Genomic DNA, 21,084 nt, shown 5'->3' on the forward strand with positions numbered 1-21,084 from the left:
TCATGCCAAATAGCACTGGAAGCAGTCTTACTCCAATTGGCCAAATGGGGGCGCTATAGCAAGTTTTTGAAAATGAAACCTTTGAACAGTCATAACTCATGCCTCGTTTGGCCAAAATTCATGGCACTTGTTTCCACATGTTCCTTGACTCATGGGGAACACATCTGTCACTTTGACAAGTAAGCTCTGCCCTCAGATTTTCCGCCATTTTGAGCAGTTTAAGCAATGCTTATATCTGATTTTCTGCCTGTTTTTTTGAGCAATATGCGTGAAACATTCTACACACAATGTATGGACCATTATCTGAAATTCCAGTTGAAGAGAACTTTGTACGTGAAAACATGAACAGCGAACACACTGTAATAATGGATAATGACATGCCCAAAACGAGGATACACATGATTGTTATCAAACTTGTAGTCACTGATTGTCTCTGTGTAGCTCAGTCAGTAGAGCTCTCGCCTTCAGACCACAAGGTTGTGTGTTCAAATCCGAGTAACGACAACTCAGCCTGTGATTCTTATTTGTGCATATTGTTCTTATTGCGTATTGTCTTATTTCTTGGTCCCGCCTTATCGCTGCTTGCAGCTATATTTTTATTTATTTTTTGAAAAAACCAAAAGCAAAAAACAAAGATCCATAAAAAAATAAAACAACATCTACTGAATTCGGAAATACCACCCGATTCAACATCTAGGCACTGTGTTCAATATTTTCTGCCACAAATGCAGTCACGGTGTCACACAACACAAAACATGAGAGCATGTTTCATAAGAAAAGTTTATTTACAAAAATAACAACACAGGCTATAGACATAGAAGTTTATATATTATTTTTTTAAGTCAGAATACTGCTCATTAACTAAAGAGAAGTCATCACAGAAATTCGATCTCCATTTCCCTCCAATGGCTATTCAGAACAGCTATAGGGGCCACGTCAAAGACCCCTGAACAGCTAGGGGCCACGTCAAAGACCCCTGAACACCTAGGGGCCACATCAAAGACCCCTGAACACCTAGGGGCCACGTCAAAGACCACTGCAGGCAGTCACACAGACATGGTCATCAGGGACAGATTGAGAGGGCCTCGGCTTCACTCAGAATTTACAATATACACTTCAACACATTGCATTAAATGCAGAGGAGTGGTCATTTTATACTGAGGCCTGAGACAGAAAACCTTCCATCCCGCTGGGCTTCTAGAACACACCTACCCACAGAGCAACGTCAGCTGTTAAGACGCCCGTCTTAAACCGGGTTATAACTGGTCTAAAAGTGAATGTTTTTTAACGGTCTATAGGCTTAGTTTGGATGTTGATTAGCTGTTTTTTGAGTGGCGCTAGCCCTCCCACATACAGCTTTAACTTTAATTTTTTGTCAAAACAAACATTAAAAATCACACCTGTGTGAACTGAGTGGTGCAACTCCGTGTGGGTCCCCGAAACATCCAGACTCCCAGGAACACGCTCAGGGGGCCGAGCCGGTTCCTGTGAGCCGCCCCGCGTCCGAAATTACAGAATTACCATGTGTCCCCCCAGACATATGTATGTCGGTGGGACCACCATTCTTGATGATGATGTACGATGATGTACGATGATTAGAGCGCCCCTCACTTCACACGGGTGTGATTTTCAAACATCTATATATAGACAGTCTGTATATAGCTGTTGTTTCAACGTCTAATACCAGTTTATAACCCATTTTTAGACGGCCATTTAGACGTCTAAAGGTCCATGCAGACTGGACGCGTTTTTCGGAAAACCGGCGGAAAAACAATGCTAAAAATCCTAAAAACGCAGCAGTGTGCACTGTGCAGGGACCTTAAAATGCAGCAGTGTGCACTGTGCAGGGACCTTAAAACGCAGCAGTGTGCACTGTGCAGGGACCTTAAAACGCAGCAGTGTGCACTGTGCAGGGACCTTAAAACGCAGCAGTGTGCACTGTGCAGGGACCTTAAAACGCAGCAGTGTGCACTGTGCAGGGACCTTAAAACGCAGCAGTGTGCACTGTGCAGGGACCTTAATAGCCTGAAAACAAATGCCCCAGTGGGTAGTTTTATTTTAGACCCCAAAGAATTCTTGAGTGCCCCAGTGAATTGCTACAGTATAGGCAGTATGTTCAAAATGAAAGACAAATGTAAATACAGCGAGAGAAACAACGTTTGTGTAAACGCGAACGCGTGAAAGTCAAAATAAGTAACTTCCACATGCAGGGACATAAATAGTGGACCAATCCACTGTGAATATTCATCTCATTCGGCCGTAACTCAGAATTCAAGGCATTCTTGTCATATTTAAGAATTGTTTTACAAAACACACATTTAGCTGCCTCGCTGGGCTCATGTCAATCCTGGTATATTCATTTTAACTGTGAATCTATTTCTCTGGCTTCCTTGTCGGACTATTTTTCATAGAGCCCCACTTTAATTTATCTCCAAAATAAAATGTCACCCTAAGGGCACGGTCACACCGCACTTTTATTGTACCTATAAGGATGGATTCTGCCAAAGCATTTCAATGGGAATGGAGCGTTTCTTTTTGCCATAAATCCGCAAATGGCAGCACACCGCTCCATACCCATTGAAATGCATTGGCAGAATACGCCCTCATAAAAGTGCAGTGTGACCGTGCCCTAAAACTATTTTTGTTGTTTCAATGATCTTGGGCAATTCGGTCTTTATTTGTGAACATAAAGCAGTCACTCTTTGGCTTTGTGTAAAAGGGGAAAGGTAAGCCTATCCCTGAGTTGCTCCATTGATCGTTGGCCCTGAATGGGAGACCCAACTAGGGTGAAGAAGTTACTGGGCTATCTGAACATTTTCTGCTTTGTTGTTAAGCATTACAAAAAAAACAATAAAGTGCATTTGGATGGAAACTCTCACACATACTGTAATAAGTCAATAATGTCAGCAATTTGTGGTCAGTAGAGAAGCTCTTCCTGAGAATATGTCTTCATGACATCACAGATAAGCATGTTGGTTCACATGGGCAGATGAAATATTGCAGTCTACCATTCATTGTCAATGGAAGCCAACGACATGACGTTGCAAATATGCATGTAGCTGCTCCAAATCAACTCACAGCGAGTCTTTGCATCGTCTCATCTGCCCGTGTGAACACACCGTGAGAATATGTCTTCATGACATCACAGATAAGCACGTTGGACTGAGATGTTAGGCTACACCTTGAACTCAGCTGTCTGTCTGGTTTAGAAGTTTTGGAAAAATAAACTTATAAATGTCACAAATGGTGATAGCCTGTTTAAAGGGGAATACCACTCATTTTCAACATTGAACTATGTCATTAATATACAGGCTACCTTAGAGTTGTTGTGTGGAAATAATACAAAAAAAAGTCCCCAGTTATGTTTAGCATAGAACTGGAGGTCTAGAGAACTTGGGGTCATGTGATCAGTGACACCACGGAGGTGTACTCTTTGGCCTGCAGAGTAGGCCAAAGTAGGTACAACAGAGTATAGCAGAGAAGGTACAACAGTACATTACTCCGCTGATAATCCATAATAGTCTCACAATTGCAAGATGAAACAGGCCTCACAGTGAAACAGGCCTCACAATGAAACAGGCCTCACAGTGAAACAGGCCTCACAGTGAAACAGGCCTCACGATGAAACAGGCCTCACAGTGAAACAGGCCTCACAGTGAAACAGGCCTCACAGTGAAACAGGCCTCACGGTGAAACAGGCCTCACGGTGAAACAGGCCTCACGGTGAAACAGGCCTCACGGTGAAACAGGCCTCACGGTGAAACAGGCCTCACGGTGAAACAGGCCTCACGGTGAAACAGGCCTCACGGTGAAACAGGCCTCACGATGAAACAGGCCTCACGATGAAACAGGCCTCACGGTGAAACAGGCCTCACAGTGAAACAGGCCTCACAGTGAAACAGGCCTCACAGTGAAACAGGCCTCACGATGAAACAGGCCTCACGATGAAACAGGCCTCACGGTGAAACAGGCCTCAACGTCACTCTTTCTTTCTTTCTTTTTACATACACCTAGTGTTAATTGATGTGCTAAAAAGAGTATCTTTGTGACCTGTTCCACCTGCAATGTAGCCTATTTTTGGATTATCCATTTTTTATTAACAGGAAATATTGAAGATAAGAAGTCAATAAAGGTTATCCAAACCTGAAGTGTAATTTTGCTTTAAGTTCTTAAGTTGACTTAAAAAGAAATAATAATAATAAAACATTTCTGCTATCTTAAAAAGTCTACATACGTTTTACATCCAATAACAAAATGGACTCTAAAATGCATACAGCTAGACCAGGTTCCTAGATATCTCCCACCTCCTACATGGTGTGAGCTAATCCTTTTCTTATCCATTTGGCAATGTGTAAGTATGTTTCCAGACCTCCTCGTCAATGGTCATATATGTCCCACCATATCTGGTATTATGTGTCCATATTGTCCAGAAAGTCACATCTACTCCCTACACCGTATAGAGACGTTATTAGTTTAAAAACTAGAGGACGGCTGGAAAAATCCCCACCCATTCACATCAATGAAAGTGGTTCACCCAGCGAATGCTCCCCCGGATGCACCTCCGGTTTTGGATGAAAATTAATTTGTCAGTAGAGCAAAAAGCTCTACTATAGGGTTTCAGGCAATGGAAGCATTGCGTAAGCAGTAGGCTGGTGTCCTTTTTGAGGGGCACTAACCCCTACTATGCCCAGCTTCGTGTGTCTGTGTGAATCCCATTGCGATGATTTTGGTTGAGCACGGAATGACGATAATCACACTTCACACAAGTGTGATTTTTTTTAATGCACTATAAGCTTGCAATACCCCATTTGGCAACTAGTTAATTTTTGCTTCAAAAATCCCTTGTGGTCCTGTTGGGGGGCTTGCCATAAACACAGCGACGAGGGATGGGTGCACAGAATGCACATATGTGACTTCGATGCTCTGTCCACCAAGCTTGGCCACTTCTTCCCTAATCTCTCAAGAACAGATTCAGAGCTGCGCCGCTGAATCATGTCGGCAGGGGGCATTCAGAGCGTGTGTGCATTGTTGTTAGTGGGAATGAAAACACAGGCGCCCCTACCGGAAGAGGAGTAGGGCTGAGGGCGGGACCTAACGCGCCGACATCCTGTTATCCACATACTATCGGGCGGCGATAGTATGAGGAAACAACAGCGGAGGCCGTTGTTGTTTCCTCTTTTCGAGCGGTGCACACCAACTCCAATGAACAGCTGTGTGTGTGTGTGTGTGTGTGTGTGTGTGTGTGTGTGTGTGTGTGTGTGTGTGTGTGTGTGTGTGTGTGTGTGTGTGTGTGTGTGTGTGTAGGTCTGTAGGTCTAAATGTCCCTATGTCCGAGTACGACCGATCGACCGGTCGCATTCCGGGAAGGAAGGGGTCGGGCCGTTACAACCCTCATGAGTCAACGACTGCGCTCGACTCCAAAGGCACCGCTCACATCACGCCGCGTTTTTTTTTGCCTACTGGTTCCCAGATGGCTCCTCCTCCTTCTCCGTCCCGGCAGGCTAGACGTCAGCAGACGCTGACGGTGACGTGGCGCGAAGACGCCACGCGGCGCCGTTTTATGCGGGAGCGGCGCGGCCGGGCGTCGGCCTCGCACTGGCACAGCGGTCCGAGCAGCATCCACAGGTACAGGACCACGCAGGCCCAGCAGGACGAGAGCTTCACCCAGAAGGTGGACCAGCTGCCATGGGTGAAGGTGTTCTCCAGCACCGCTGACTCGTAGCTGAAGACCACACGGAACGACAGAGATGAGAGTTAACATTTAGAACAGATACCCATTTAGGACTGAGGCTGATTCTAAAAAATGTCTTCTAAATCCTAAGAGTTTTCTGAAAAACCTATGTTTCTATGTCAGTGGTGCTGAACCTTTTTCATGTCAAGGACCCCCAGAATTATCTGTATTTGGCCGCAGACCCCCATCTGAAAATATGTTGTTCCAGGGACCCCCCCAGAAGCAAATATTTGAGTTAAAAACGTTCGCTTTGAAAGAATATAATTTATATTCAAAGATTTGCGCCACATTATCAAGTTCTACAAGCTTGAGCTTATGCTATTTTTCAATAGCTAAAGTAGAACATAATGCTTAAAAAGCCAAAAGGGGTTCCCGTCCTTAATGGGTTACAGACCTAGTGAAATGAAAAATACATTCACAGTTATAGACCATAGTTGGGTCGTTTATGGCAGTTCCGTGACCGCGGAGAGCAAAGGTCCGTTTCTCAATGGATTTGTCATCTAGGAGGGTTATTAAACAAATTTGGCCGGGGTGTATTTTTAAAAAGGGCGGATACATTTTTTTAGAGCCCCAAATCCAAAATGGCTACCACTGCTATGACGAAAATTAACTTAATTAACATACCTGACATCCATCATCACGCTAAAATATGTATCTGAAAACATTATAGGTTATTAATAAGCCACAAGCTTTGCTGCCCGTCTCTATGCCATTTTGTAAACAAACAATCTGCATCCGGGTGCATGTGTCGCGCATGTAACGGAGCTACGTCCCATAGCCTGGAGGGCTGCGACGTTCTGAAAACTCACAGCTTTCCGTTTCAGAGTGAAACTTCAAAATAAAATACCCGTATTTTTCTTGTCACTAGGTCTTTAATCACACCCGTGTGAACTGAGTGGTGCAACTACACATTTATTGTTATATGCCTAACATCTGTTGAGGAATAACTATATGATTATATAGAGATTGATTCACTCTGACGTGATATCTGTGATGTCAGTGACGTCACATACTAACCATAGCAACCATAGCAACACGGGTACACGGGTACAAAGCCAGTTGTTGGAGTGGTTTTCACCACTCAAAAACACAAGAGACAAGACACACATGCCATCATAGAGACTGACCTGAACCAGTTGGTGATGTCATTAAGACATCATAGAGACTGACCTGAACCAGTTGGTGATGTCATCATGACATCATAGAGACTGACCTGAACCAGTTGGTGATGTCATCATGACATCATAGACTGACCTGAACCAGTTGGTGAGGGTCATCATGACATCATAGAGACTGACCTGAACCAGTTGGTGAGGGTCATCATGACATCATAGAGACTGACCTGAACCAGTTGGTGATGTCATCATGACATCATAGAGACTGGCCTGAACCAGTTGGTGATGTCATCATGACATCATAGAGACTGACCTGAACCAGTTGGTGATGTCATCATGACATCATAGAGACTGACCTGAACCAGTTGGTGATGTCATCATGACATCATAGAGACTGACCTGAACCAGTTGGTGATGTCATCATGACATCATAGAGACTGACCTGAACCAGTTGGTGAGGGTCATCATGACGTAGAGTGAAGCCAGGAAGAAGACAAAGTGGAAGAAGAAGTAGCTGTAAGCCACTCTATTGGTCTCGTTGTGAAGAACCATCTGAGAGCCTCGGTTCTCCTCGTCTATCACAAACTCTTCCTCTGCAGAAAGGGAAAACAAATCTTTGTGGGTCATTTATCAATGACATATTCAATCAAACTGTATTTCGGCCGAAATCAATTAAAGACATACTAAGAAAATGTATTAACAATTAAACATTAAAAGTTCATAAAAATCTAAAAAGGCTCCCATAAAATAATCTATGAGAAGCATACGTACTGTACCAGTGTTTCCACATAGAGAACGGTATCTAACGGTGCTAAACCTGGAATTGGTCAACACCTTAATCACCTCATTATGAGACCCATCAAGTCTACATTGAAAACTAAACATGATGGGTCTCATAATTAGGTGATTAAACCTCAAGTCTACCTTTAAAACCAAACATGTGATTTCTCCAGAGAGCCTGGAAGGTGGTTAGACCAGAGTCTCAGAATAGCTGACTAGCACTGCCACCCCTAGGCTTTTTCAGGAGAATCCTGAGAGCATCATTGTAAGCCACCTTAAGCTTGTGCAAGCTCTCTTTTTCATAATTCACCCATAAAGGGGCTATACAGCCCACTGACATCGAGTCATACAGAATCTCACTCACAGCCCGACGCATTGTGAGTTGGAGATTGGCTGTCAGCAGTCAGCAGCACACATTAAGACCTATTCTACAAATGTCTTCTAAATCCCAACATGTTTTCTGAAAGAACTTATAGTATGTTGCTATAACAGTGGTGCGCAAACTTTTAACCTTTTGGATTCAGAAAAATGCTATGTATTTGGCCTCCCGACCCCCATCTCAAAATATTTTGTCCCAGGGACCTCCAGAAGTAAAGAGTTGAGTTGAAATGTTTGCTTAAAAAAAATAAAAATAAAAATACAATGTCTATGTTATTTATGTCGATTCGGGGACGATACATTTTATATACAGAACGATTCGATTCGATTCGATTTTGTGGAATTTCATGGAATTTGATGCGATTCGATATGATACGGTGCGATCTGACACATTTAACCTTTTTTAGATTTTTTATTTGAAGCTAGATCTATAAATAATAGGGTTGGGACTTCATTAAAAAACATCTAATTAATTGGAGGCTTTGTGATTATTTAATCTCAATTAATCACATTTTAATCGCATATCAATAGACCTATTTGACCTGAGCAGTGAGCTTTTTTTTCAAATGGATTTGGATATGAGTGAATCAATGAATAGTGACTACATACATAATATCTAAAAGGCTATGGAAGCGTGGATGAAAGCACAGATGTGTGCAATAAAGTTGTGTCGGATCTGCCTGTGCATCCCGTCTGCTGCTCGTGTGACGTGACTGTTGCTGGCTGCTGATGCATAGTTAAAGAGCGTCATAAGCATGCGGCCTTACTGCGCTGGAAGTTATCTACCCGTCGCAATGCACAACGCTTTGGGCTTGTACATCTGTGTTTTTCCCGCAGTTAGTTGAATTATATCGATTCACAACTTTAGGATCGAACCAACGTCCGATGCAGACTCTATTTTGACCGATCCAGACACACGTGCATCGATGTAGTCGCATCGTTAATGTTAAAATCGATTATCGATTCATATCGATATTTTTTGACACCACTAATATACATACATATATATATATATATATATATATATATATATATATATATATATATCTCATGTATATATCTCATTTTCATGTACATTTTCTCTTAAAAACCTGCACTATCCACATGTTTCACACAGATTTAATTTCTTTGCTAAATAGTTACTGCATCGATTTCAAATCATTGAATCTTCCAGTATCGTATTGCCATAATGAACCAATGTCGTCCATGTATCGTATCGTCAACCATGTATTGTATCACTGTTAAATGTATCGTTACAACCCTAATAAACAGTGATAGAGGTATTTGTTTAGTACAAACCTTCCTCTTCGTCGGGGCAGCAGAAGCAGCATGTGGCTTTCTGGAACTCATAGCGGTACACTTTGATCATCCAGAACGGTCCGAACACCTCTGCCAGGTACGAAGCTTCATTACTGGAGGGAAAAGATACACGAAGCTTCATTACTGGAGGGAAAAGATATACGAAGCTTCATTACTGGAGGGAAAAGATATATGAAGCTTCATTACTGGAGGGAAAACAAACGGGGCAGAAAGGATCTCATCCCAAATTCCATATTTGTATAATATATTTTTTTTGATAATGTAATCAAAGTTGATGGCATGTACTATAATTATAAAAACACTCGCCCGATGTGATATGAACACTCACCATGCAAACAGCACACAGCAGTACATGATGTGATATGAACACTCACCATGCAAACAGCACACAGCAGTACATGATGTGATATGAACACTCACCATGCAAACAGCACACAGCAGTACATGATGTGATATGAACACTCACCATGCAAACAGCACACAGCAGTACATGATGTGATATGAACACTCACCATGCAAACAGCACACAGCAGTACATGATGGCAGCGCCTATGATGGCCACAGCGTTGCCTTCCTTCTGGACGCCAGCCCGACCCACGTTGGGGAAACACACTGTCATGTTGACGCCTTGGTACACCACTGGCAAGGAAGAAGACGAAACATGGGCAGCTGTGTCATCATCATTTTGGGCAAAATTCTATAGCACTAAATGTACACTACTAGTGCTGTGGTCCTCAAAGTGGGTTGAGGGACATTCAGGGTTAGCCTGGCGCGGCCATACTCATAGCCAGGGTTCACTGATGTTTCCTCATATGCGGGGAGGACACATCAGTGAACCCTCGCTATGAGTCTGGCCGCGCCAGGCTAATTCAGGGTTGCTTGAAGGTGGCCCAATTGGACCGTTACAGGTCCACTCTAAGGGCCAGATTCACGAATGAAATTCACAACCAGGTTTAAATGAAGTGCGTAAATGAGTGTGTATAATCCATACAATAAATCTCACGGGTCATTGCCTAAAGGGGAGTAATGACTTCATCTGTGCGTATCGAGGCTGTAGCTCATTTTTGCCTCTCAGTCAACTCCCTATATTTCCCAAGCGTTTTGCAGTGGTTTCACCGTGTGGTGCATCATCTCTGCCCATTTTACCTCCATAAATGGTAACCTGAAACTAATGTGATGATGTTTCTGGTTGCTCCGAAATGGACAGATCTTCAAGCTAACAGCGGAGCGGGCACGTCGGTACCATAGAGTTATATATACGAAATGGTCGAAACCAGGCCGGGAAGCACCGCATAGCAACTTGCAGATCAGCACATTTTGGCACGCAAATCTTTCACTGCTTGCGGAACATTAATAACTGATGTTATTGAAGTTACTTTCACATATCACGACCAATTGCTATTAAAACTCGGCGAGGATATTATAAAAGCCCTTTCTACTGATGAATTGTGCACTGCACCTTTGCAGAGGTAAAAATAAAATGTCATACATAACGGACCAGAGTTTTGCCTTAATGTACATGGTTAATCCGTCTTTGGATTAATCATTGTTCTATACCTATGAAATCTAGATTTCATCAGCTGTTTCCTCATCAAATGGACTTGTAGGCTACTGTACTGAGACTGTACAGTAGCCTACATTTTATTATTATAAATTAGTCTTAGAGTCTGTCAACACGCTGAGCGACCTAATAATTCAGCTCTGAATGCAACTGATAGCCTACAAAATAAATACAAATACAAACCAGTTGAATTTGCATCATGTCTATATAATGCATAACATAAGCTAAGCAATACATAGTTGACACATTTTTTTCTTGTACTGCATGTGTGTTGATGTTGGGCACAATGTTGGGCACATACCGTATGTTATTTGAGGTTTGGGGACTATTAATTGATTCAGCATGAATACTAAAGCATTCTAAATACATATACGCATGCCTTGCTCACTGGTAAGTCACCCTCTGAGCTGACCAAAGTCACGGCCAAAATAAAATCATGAATTCCAATCCACACGTAACGTAGGAATGGTCGTGAATGTCCGTACGCTGAAAATATGAACGTAAATTGCTTCCTGAATCTGGCCCTAAGAGTGTACAAATGGACCCTACGGGTGAGCACTTATACTTTTACCTCTCTCATTTAAACAGTTATAGTTGAGTAAAGTGTTACCTCAGTAATTGATAATAGAGTAAAGTATTTTTACCTCTCTCGGGCGGGCGGCTGGACAGAGCAGAGAACGTCAGATACATGACATAACAGCTGATGATTGACGCCTGCAAGAGTCCTGACCGGGGCTGCTCTGTAGAGACAGGCAGGCAGGCAGGCAGGCAGGCAGGCAGGCAGGCAGGCAGGCAGGCAGGCAGGCAGGCAGGCAGGCAGGCAGGCAGGCAGGCAGACAGACAGACAGACAGACAGACAGACAGACAGACAGACAGACAGAAGGGAGACAAGAGTTGCGGAACAACAGTCAATAACTGCTACTATACTCCCTCCACACAGAGACATACACACGGCCATTGTGGGTGTATGGGATTTTTCTCTATCAAACACGGGTGAAATTCACCAGAACACCTGCCTGTAGAAGAAAACAGGGATGTGGGCAGAGAAACAAACCTAACTTCTATGATGTCACTGAGCATCATGAAGGTACTAAAAGACCCACCCACCTCAGACATCAGAAACATTATGATGTCACTGAGCATCATGAAGGTACTAAAAGACCCACCCACCTCAGACATCAGAAACATTATGATGTCACTGAGCATCATGAAGGTACTGAAAGACCCACCCACCTCAGACATCAGAAACATTATGATGTCACTGAGCATCATGAAGGTACTGAAAGACCCACCCACCTCAGACATCAGCAACATTATGATGTCACTGAGCATCATGAAGGTACTGAAAGACCCACCCACCTCAGACATCAGAAACATTATGATGTCACTGAGCATCATGAAGGTACTGAAAGACCCACCCACCTCAGACATCAGCTGTTCTAGGGTTCTAGGGTTCCAAAGTATACAAACCACTGCTGTTCTAGGGTTCTAGGGTTCCAAAGAATACAAACCACTGCTGTTCTAGGGTTCTAGGGTTCCAAAGTATACAAACCACTGCTGTTCTAGGGTTCTAGGGTTCCAAAGTATACAAACCACTGCTGTTCTAGGGTTCCAAAGTATACAAACCACTGCTGTTCTAGGGTTCTAGGGTTCCAAAGTATTCAAACTCACTCTGCTGCACGCACGGCGTGACGGCTATGAAGGACACGATGCAGCAGAGCGTCAGGTTGGTCCAGAGCAGGAACCTGTTGAAGTGGCATGCGACGGGGTGCGTGTAGTACTTGTACATGAAGGTGAAGGACATGGAGGCGATGGTGTAGAAGAACAGTGTGGCGCACAGCACCGCCACGTACCAGCGCTTGTTCTCCGCAGCGCCCGTCAACCTGGCAACACAGTGAGAGATGATGATGATAATGATGATGCAGTGAATGGGCTAAGGTACAGCCGTTTCCCCGCCATTACCGTAAATATACGTGATTTGGATTAATCTGGCCGCCAATCCCGTAGAATCACATGAATTGATCTTTCATAGAGCTTTTGATCGATCGAGTCGAGAATCGAGATAGTACTCACATTAGCATTGGATTGCTAGCTGATGTCAACAACATGACTGGAGAACGCCATCTTGGATTTCTCATGCACCCGCGGCCAATGCGTGAATCTATTCTACGTCCGAGCATAGACATGGTAACGCCCCACCTGCCTCTGATTGGCCTACCGACACTGCCGGCCTTACCAGACTTTCCTCCAAGGTGGATATAGCTATGCTGGATATAGTCTGCCGCGAGGTTACTCTGTGGTGGGAAATTCCAGAATGCAGCCTTGTAACTTGTAAGTTTTATTTTTGTATAAGAGGCAAACTAATATTGTTTATGCCGTTTGCTTTGATGGAATAATTGATTGAACACGTACGTACGCCGTGATATAATTTGATTTGGGTGTGTTCTAAATAAAGTGTTTGTGTTGATTATTGTGTCATTTATTTGTATGTGTAAACTTGAAACATTATTACATTATTATTAGATTAATACACGATAATCAACACTAACACTTTATTTAGAACACACCCAAATCAAAACATAGTACAAAGTACGTGTTCACCGTTCAATCAATTATTCAATCAAAGCAAACGGCATTAGTTTGCCTCTTCTACAAAAATAAATAAATAAAACACTCACTCTGTCCCCTAAGCCCTCGTCACTCACCAGTTCTTGTTCCAGGTGTGTGCGAAAGCTGTGATGAGGATGAGCTGGATGAGAATGAAGGAAAACCCTCCGACCACTCCCACATAATGCCACGCTGAGAGAGAGAGAGAGAGAGAGAGAGAGAGAGAGAGAGAGAGAGAGAGAGAGAGAGAGAGAGAGAGAGAGAGAGAGAGAGAGACATTAATCCCATGCTGAGAGAGAGAGGGAGATAGACACCAACATAATGCCATGCTGAGAGAGAGAGAGAGAGAGAGAGAGAGAGAGAGAGAGAGAGAGAGAGAGAGAGAGAGAGAGAGAGAGAGAAAAAACCCACCTGAACCCACCTGAACCCAACTGAACCTGAACCCACCTGAACCCAACTGAACCCACCTGAACCCAACTGAACCCACCTGAACCCAACTGAACCCACCTGAACCCACCTGAACCCAACTGAACCCACCTGAACCCAACTGAACCCACCTGAACCCAACTGAACCCGACTTGAACAAAGTTGAACCCAACCAGGGATGGGCAACTTTGATGATGCTGAGGGCCATTATGTTTCTACACTCACTCCAGAGTGCCACATTGCATATAGTACTGTCGGGCAGACACATCGGTAACCCTTCATTTTACGGTACGGTAATTACCAGGTAACTACCAGGTAATTATCTGGTAATAATAGGTAAGTACCTGGTATTATCTGGTAACAACCAGGTAGTAGTTATAAGTATTTACCCATTAATTACCTGGTAATTACATGGTAACTTCCAGATACATTACTCAGTAATTACTATGTAATTACCAAGTATTACCCAGTATGTATAACTATTTACTGTATAATCTCCTGGTAATTATATGGAACTTACCATGGTAAATGACACACTGGTTTCCAGGTAATTACCAAGTATGTTCCTGACAATTACCAGGTATTTATACGTTTTTACTATGTAATTACCAGCTAACTACCCGGTATTTATAAGTATTTACTCTGCAACCAGGCACGATACCCTGGTTGCAGGTACTATAGGTATGTAGGTACTATAGGTATACCAAGTATTTTCAACAACTACCAGGTATTTACTCTGCTACCAGGCAAGTTACCCAGTAGGTACTAGGTCATTACCAAGTATTTTCCTGACAACTAACCAGGTAATAACATGGTAACTGTATTCACTGTGTTTACATGGGTACTACCCATGAAACACGTGGGTAGTAGCCTACCAGGAAATTACCAGTTGTTACTAGGTAATCTCCTGACAACTACCATGTAATTACCTGATAGGTACCCAGTAAGGAAGGAGGAACTATACTGTAAAAGGAAGCGTGCTCTATTTCCATGATATTACCATGTACCTACCTGGCAATTGTAGATTATAATCACTGGTAATTACCTGGTAGGCTACCCATGCGTTTACATGGGTAGTACCCATGTAAACACAGTGATTACAGTTACCATGTAATTACCTGGTAGTTGTCAGGAAAATTACCAGTTGTTACTAGGTAATTCCCTGACAACTACCATGTAATTACCTGATAGGTATCCAGTAAGAAAAGAGGAACTGTACTGTGAAAGGAAGTGTGCTCTATTTCCATGATATTACCATGTACCTACCTGGTAATTGTAGATTATAATCCTCCACATTACCCATCAGGGTGTATTTTGAACTTTGAACTTTGAATTTTGAACTGGCAATAACTGTTAATTACCAGGTATTTACTGTATAAATTAACAGGTAAAACCAAGCAAGTTACTGTGTAAGAAAGGTGGAACTGTACTGTGAAAGGAAGCATGGTTTGTTACAGTGAAAGTACAGGGTAATATTATGGAAACAAACCACGCTTCCTTTCACAGTACAATTCCACATTTCTTACACGGTAACTTGCTTGGTTTTACCTGTTAATTTATACAGTAAATACCTGGTAATTAACAGTTATTACCAGTTCAAAATTCAAAGTTCAAAGTTCAAAATACACCCTGATGGGTAATGGGGAGGATTATAATCTACAATTACCAGGTAGGTACATGGTAATATCATGGAAATAGAGCACACTTCCTTTCACAGTACAGTTCCTCCTTTCTTACTGGATACCTATCAGGTAATTACATGGTAGTTGTCAGGGAATTACCTAGTAACAACTGGTAATTTTCCTGACAACTACCAGGTCTACCAACTACCAATCTACAATTGCCAGGTAGGTATATGGTAATATCATGGAAATAGAGCACGCTACAGTACAGTTCCTCCTTTCTTACTGGATACCTATCAGGTAATTACATGGTAGTTGTCAGGGAATTACCTAGTAACAACTGGTAATTTTCCTGACAACTACCAGGTCTACCAACTACCAATCTACAATTGCCAGGTAGGTATATGGTAATATCATGGAAATAGAGCACGCTTCCTTTTACAGTACAGTTCCTCCTTCCTTACTGGGTACCTATCAGGTAATGACATGGTAGTTGTCAGGAAATTACCTAGTAACAACTGGTAATTTCCTGGTAGGCTACTAACCCATGTGTTTCATGGGTAGTACCCATGTAAACACAGTGAATACAGTTACCATGTTATTACCTGGTAGTTGTCAGGAAAATACTTGGTAATGACCTAGTACCTACTGGGTAATTTGCCTGGTAGCAGAGTAAATACCTGATAGTTGTTGAAAATACTTGGTATACCTATAGTACCTATATACCTATAGTACCTGCAACCAGGGTATCGTGCCTGGTTGCAGAGTAAATACTTCTAAATACCGGGTAGTTAGCTGGTAATTACATAGTAAAAACGTATAAATACCTGGTAATTGTCAGGAACATACTTGGTAATTACCTGGCAACCAGTGTGTCATTTACCATGGTAAGTTCCATATAATTACCAGGAGATTATACAGTAAATAGTTATACATACTGGGTAATACTTGGTAATTACATAGTAATTACTGAGTAATGTATCTGGAAGTTACCATGTAATTACCAGGTAATTAATGGGTAAATACTTATAACTACTACTTGGTTGTTACCAGGTAATACCAGGTACTTACCTATTATTACCAGGTAAGTACCTGGTAGTTACCTGGTAATTACCGTACCGTAAAATGAAGGGTTACCGAAACATCTTATCTCTGTATTTTAACTTTTTTCGTAATTCAGGCACACAACAGAAACCAGAATCCTAACCATAACCGCACGCTAGTCGGACGCTAGTCCGACATGCGGATGCATGTCGGACTAATGCCCTGTCTGAATTACATGCAGTCCTCACTTTGACAATCCCTGCTCTACAGTCTAGGGGCCCGATCGATGCACTAAGCTGTTGGGTGTATAAAGGAATTTTCCAAACTTCCCACGTTAGTAGGCTTATATAGAATGGCATTCAAGCTTGCATTCTAATGCAAGCTTAATTTGGTCCCATATAAGTCTGCATCCGAGCAGACTTGAGAAAGAGCGGACCTCCACAAAATTCACAGACAAAAAAAGATGACTGAATCACTGAATCAGACTACTGACGTGGGAAGCGTTGTGGTTGCTTACTATGTAGAAAGGACTCGGTAGGAATGAAGAAGTGTGGTTGCTTACCATGTAGAAAGGACTCGGTAGGAATGAAGAAGTGTGGTTGCTTACCATGTAGAAAGGACTCGGTAGGAATGAAGAAGGCCGCCGTGCACATCCCGACCAGAATGACGAACTTCACAAACCAGAACCTGTATGTTAACACAGAGATAACGATGATCATAATAATAATAACAACAATAATAATAATAATAAACCAGAAGCTATGTCAACACAGAGAAGGATGTTAGCTACTACGTTGATAATAATAATAATAATACATAAATAAATATAGCTGCAAGCAGTGATAAGGCGGGACCAAGCAGGAAGGCAATAAGCAATAAGAACAATATGCACAATACGCCATAGAAACATGGAAGACTGAACTTGACATAAAGAAGACCATGTAATTGTGACAGGGTTGGTTTTAATTGAGGGGGGGCAGGGTTCTTGAAGACTCATACGCTGTGTTGGCAGTTTGTGTCTCCTAGTTGTGGACATTACTATACAGTGTGTTCGCTGTTCATGTTTTCACGTACAAACTTCTTTTCAACTGCAGGGATTTCAGATAATAGAAAAAGTGTTTTTCAAACTGCTCAAAATGGCAGAATATCTGAGGGCGGAGCTTACTGGTTACTGGCGGAGCTTACTGGTACAGATGTGTTCCCCATGAGTTCAAGGAACATGTGGAAACAAGTGCCATGACTTTTGGCCAAACGAGGCATGAGTTATGCCTGTTCAAAGGTTAAAATTTCTGGAAATTGCTATAGCGCCCCCTTTTGGCCAATTAGAGTAAGACTGGTTTAACTTATGTAACTTAAATAGCACTTGACATTACACAATTATAGTTTCATTGGATAGATATTCCACGGTTCTTAAGCTTACATATATGATTCATGACGACTATTTTTATGTATTTGATGTATTACCATGTTTTTGTTCTTGCTTACTGTAAATCGCTCTGGATTAAGAGCGTCTACTAAATGCCTAAATTGTAATTGTAATGCTGGAACTAAATGAGAAAACAATGGTAAAAGTGCTTGTATATAAAATAAATACAATAAAATATATAAAACAGAAAAGCTAAAAACAAATAATATCAAAACATTTACAGTTAAAGGGTCATACAGTATACGTAAACCATTGGGACAGCCACACTGAGAGCAGATTTGCTTTTAGTTTAGTCACAGTGTATTGGCAAATATTATACAGTATATATATTTATAGGTGAAGTAATGTCCCTTTGACTCCGTGACCGCTAATACACTAAACCTTTGGCCCAGACACGAACCTGCCTTGAACCGTCCATTCCCCCTGCATTGATAAGACTCTTATGAGCAGATTTATGCTAGCGAGGAGCAGTAGAGAGGGCCTATAATCCCTTGCATGTCGCATGCAGGCATGGCGGCTCTAATCAACGGCCAGTGGAAAGTGTGGCGCTCAGTGTGCACGGACGGACCGGAGCTTAAAATAGACACCCAGTGAGGTCAGGTCAGGTCACGTGATCAGAGGGAAGCCCCTTCATTCAGGAATTAGAAGATATTCACTGGCAGGGATGTTAGAGGGGCAGGGGCTGAAATCCCATAAGAGGGCACTTTTGGACAAAAATAGCAGATCTACAAGCTCACAACGTGTCGCGCTGCGACACGTTGAGAGCTTGTAGATCAGCTATTTTCGGGGCGCACTCTTTAGCTAGTGGAGATGCGCTGATGCTGCGTTCAAGTTAAGGAGACTTCGGAGGGGGGAAAAAGCAATTCTCCTGAATGCTGCCTTCATAAATCAATGCAATTATTGAACACCCTTTATGTCTGAGTGTTGGTTTAAAAAAATCCCACTCGTGTGAAGTGATCATCCTTCATCACATTCCGTGCTCAGCCAATCAAATCATCGCAAATGTCATTCCGGCCAATCACTTTTGGCATCTTCACTTTCTGGCCTCACTTTTATCTTCAATATGTACTTTGCTCAGCCAATCAAATCATATCGCTATCGGGTGATCAGCCAATCACAAGCCATTGTTTGTGTTCACAGAAGGGGGGCTAGCGCCCTTTTGTTATTTCCTGAAAAATGTACATTTTGGAGTTAGGTGGTTTTACTAGGCCTACTTTGGATAAGAGCAGAAATTGTAAATGGAACGGAGTAGATGCACTTCATTTAATACATGCATACACACACAGCACCTTAATCCAGAGCGATAAGCAAGAACAAAAAGCATGGCAATACATCACATACATAAAAAGTAGTTGAAACACGTAGTATGAAACATGCGTAAGCTAAGAACGTAACAGTGGAACGTCTCCATAGGAAACCACTGCTGCCCGTCAAATTATTGGTTTAGGAATGCGACAAAAACAAAAGAAAATCCATGAAATCAAGTCTCCCTGGGGTGAGCAATCGATAGGAACAAAAAATCTGTTGGGGGTGAACTATCCCTTTAACACAATATTTGGCACACACGCAAAGTCTCGGGATTCGTGCTCGCAACCGCGTTTGCCATCACGAGATCTCTTGGGTTTGATTAATGCAAATCCAGAATTAACAGTATTTTATTTTTAGCATCCATCGTTAGCCTCCGCCATCCGGTAGCTCCCATGATGTGTAGTCATCGGATATCCAAAATCTCCTCGTGCACGCACTCGATCTAAAGGATTTTAGGGCTCAGATTGAGATAAAGGACCATGTTTATAGCTTAATAAAACATTAATTCGAGGTCCCACTATGAATAATAATAGTCCGGGCGGCAGATCATGGCCGTGAGCGAGCCTGGAGCCCCAATGGAGGGCAGTCACTTCAGCCTGGAGCCCCAATGGAGGGCAGTCACTTCAGCCTGGAGCCCCAATGGAGGGCAGTCACTTCCGGGTCGGCCGGGTGAGGGCTCGTTGTCTTTGTTGATGTTGCCCATTTCACTGGCCTCACGTTACCGCCTCTCGTAGCGGCATGGAATGGGTTAAGAGCGTCTGCAAAATACCTAAATTGTAAATTGTAATTGAGCGGTGCCTTTTATCATGATGATGATGATGATGAGAACGTCATCAGCCAATCAAAGTCATCGATTTCCATGCTCATACGGATGGACGGACGGACGGACAGACAGACAGACAGACAGACAGACAGACAGACAAAATGACTTAGGTCAATATTAGTTTAAGAAGGTGACGATATTCTGGTACTACAGTGACTGACCCGTTGTGTATGAGAGCTCTGAAGTCCTGGCTGGACTTCACGTCTATGAGGAACAATGCCATCATCAAGTAGAAGCAGGAAGTTCCAAAGCAGACTCTGTAGACGGCCGAGTATCCCACCAACATCTCACAGTGTCCTCCTCCTCCTCCTCCTCCTCCTCCTCCTCCATCGTCATGGGCCTGGTCACACACCATGTTGAAGAAAGGCACCTGTAACATGCACACACACTCACTCACTGACTCACGATGGCAAGGCATGCAGTTTGATTTGGATCAGACTATCAGTCTTGATTTCGTCAGCTAAAAGTATGATGAAAATACTTCCGTTGACTACCTTTCTTCACTGACGAAAACTAAACAAACGCTAAATAAAAACTACGCTCTAAAACTAAATGCTCGCTCATACCGTGCTGCAACGCACGGTATGAGCTTGTAGATCGGCTATTTTCAGTCTGCAACCAAGTGTAAACTCAGGGATTAATGCCCGCCAAAAAAATGTTTTGTCGACCTAATAAACTGTAGAAGTAAAACCTTTCAGATGACTAAAATATGAGAAAAAAATCACACCCGTGTGAAGTGAGTGGTGCAACTCCGTGTGGGGGTGGGGCCACCCACAGGAACGCACCCAGGGTGCCAGCCCGATTCCGGCGAGCTGCCCCGCATCAGAAACGGTTGAGAAATGACAGAGTTACTGTGTGGGGGTCCCTCTACTGTACCCTCTACTGTACTGCACTGCTGTACTGTCACTGTACTGACCCACAGGAACGCACCCAGTGTGCCAGC

General features: G+C 42.8%; 1 protein-coding gene and 1 long non-coding RNA gene across 3 annotated transcripts in view; both read right to left on the reverse strand.

The window, feature by feature from the left end:
• Positions 1-762: 762 nt before the first annotated feature.
• On the reverse strand, positions 763-3,317 carry LOC306920266. Its single transcript, XR_013789632.1, has 2 exons — positions 2,017-3,317; positions 763-1,818 (listed from the first exon to the last, which is right to left on the reverse strand). It is a non-coding gene; the product is annotated as an uncharacterized lncRNA (long non-coding RNA).
• Positions 3,318-5,387: 2,070 nt separating this feature from the next.
• Positions 5,388-21,084, reverse strand: part of serinc4 (serine incorporator 4) — a 42,952-nt gene continuing 27,255 nt past the window's right edge. For both annotated transcript variants that reach the window (XM_079497852.1, XM_079497851.1), the window contains exons 3-11: positions 20,303-20,511; positions 17,192-17,271; positions 13,591-13,684; positions 12,557-12,768; positions 11,530-11,625; positions 9,837-9,963; positions 9,304-9,416; positions 7,289-7,439; positions 5,388-5,722 (exon numbers count right to left, since the gene is read on the reverse strand). In XM_079497852.1, coding sequence (XP_079353978.1) covers positions 5,509-5,722; positions 7,289-7,439; positions 9,304-9,416; positions 9,837-9,963; positions 11,530-11,625; positions 12,557-12,768; positions 13,591-13,684; positions 17,192-17,271; positions 20,303-20,511 — 1,296 coding nt within the window. In that variant the 3' untranslated portion in view covers positions 5,388-5,508. The remainder of the gene's footprint in view (positions 5,723-7,288; positions 7,440-9,303; positions 9,417-9,836; positions 9,964-11,529; positions 11,626-12,556; positions 12,769-13,590; positions 13,685-17,191; positions 17,272-20,302; positions 20,512-21,084) is intronic.

The sequence above is a fragment of the Electrona antarctica genome, assembly GCF_951216825.1.
Source record: "Electrona antarctica genome assembly, chromosome: 3".
Lineage (NCBI taxonomy): Eukaryota > Metazoa > Chordata > Actinopteri > Myctophiformes > Myctophidae > Electrona > Electrona antarctica.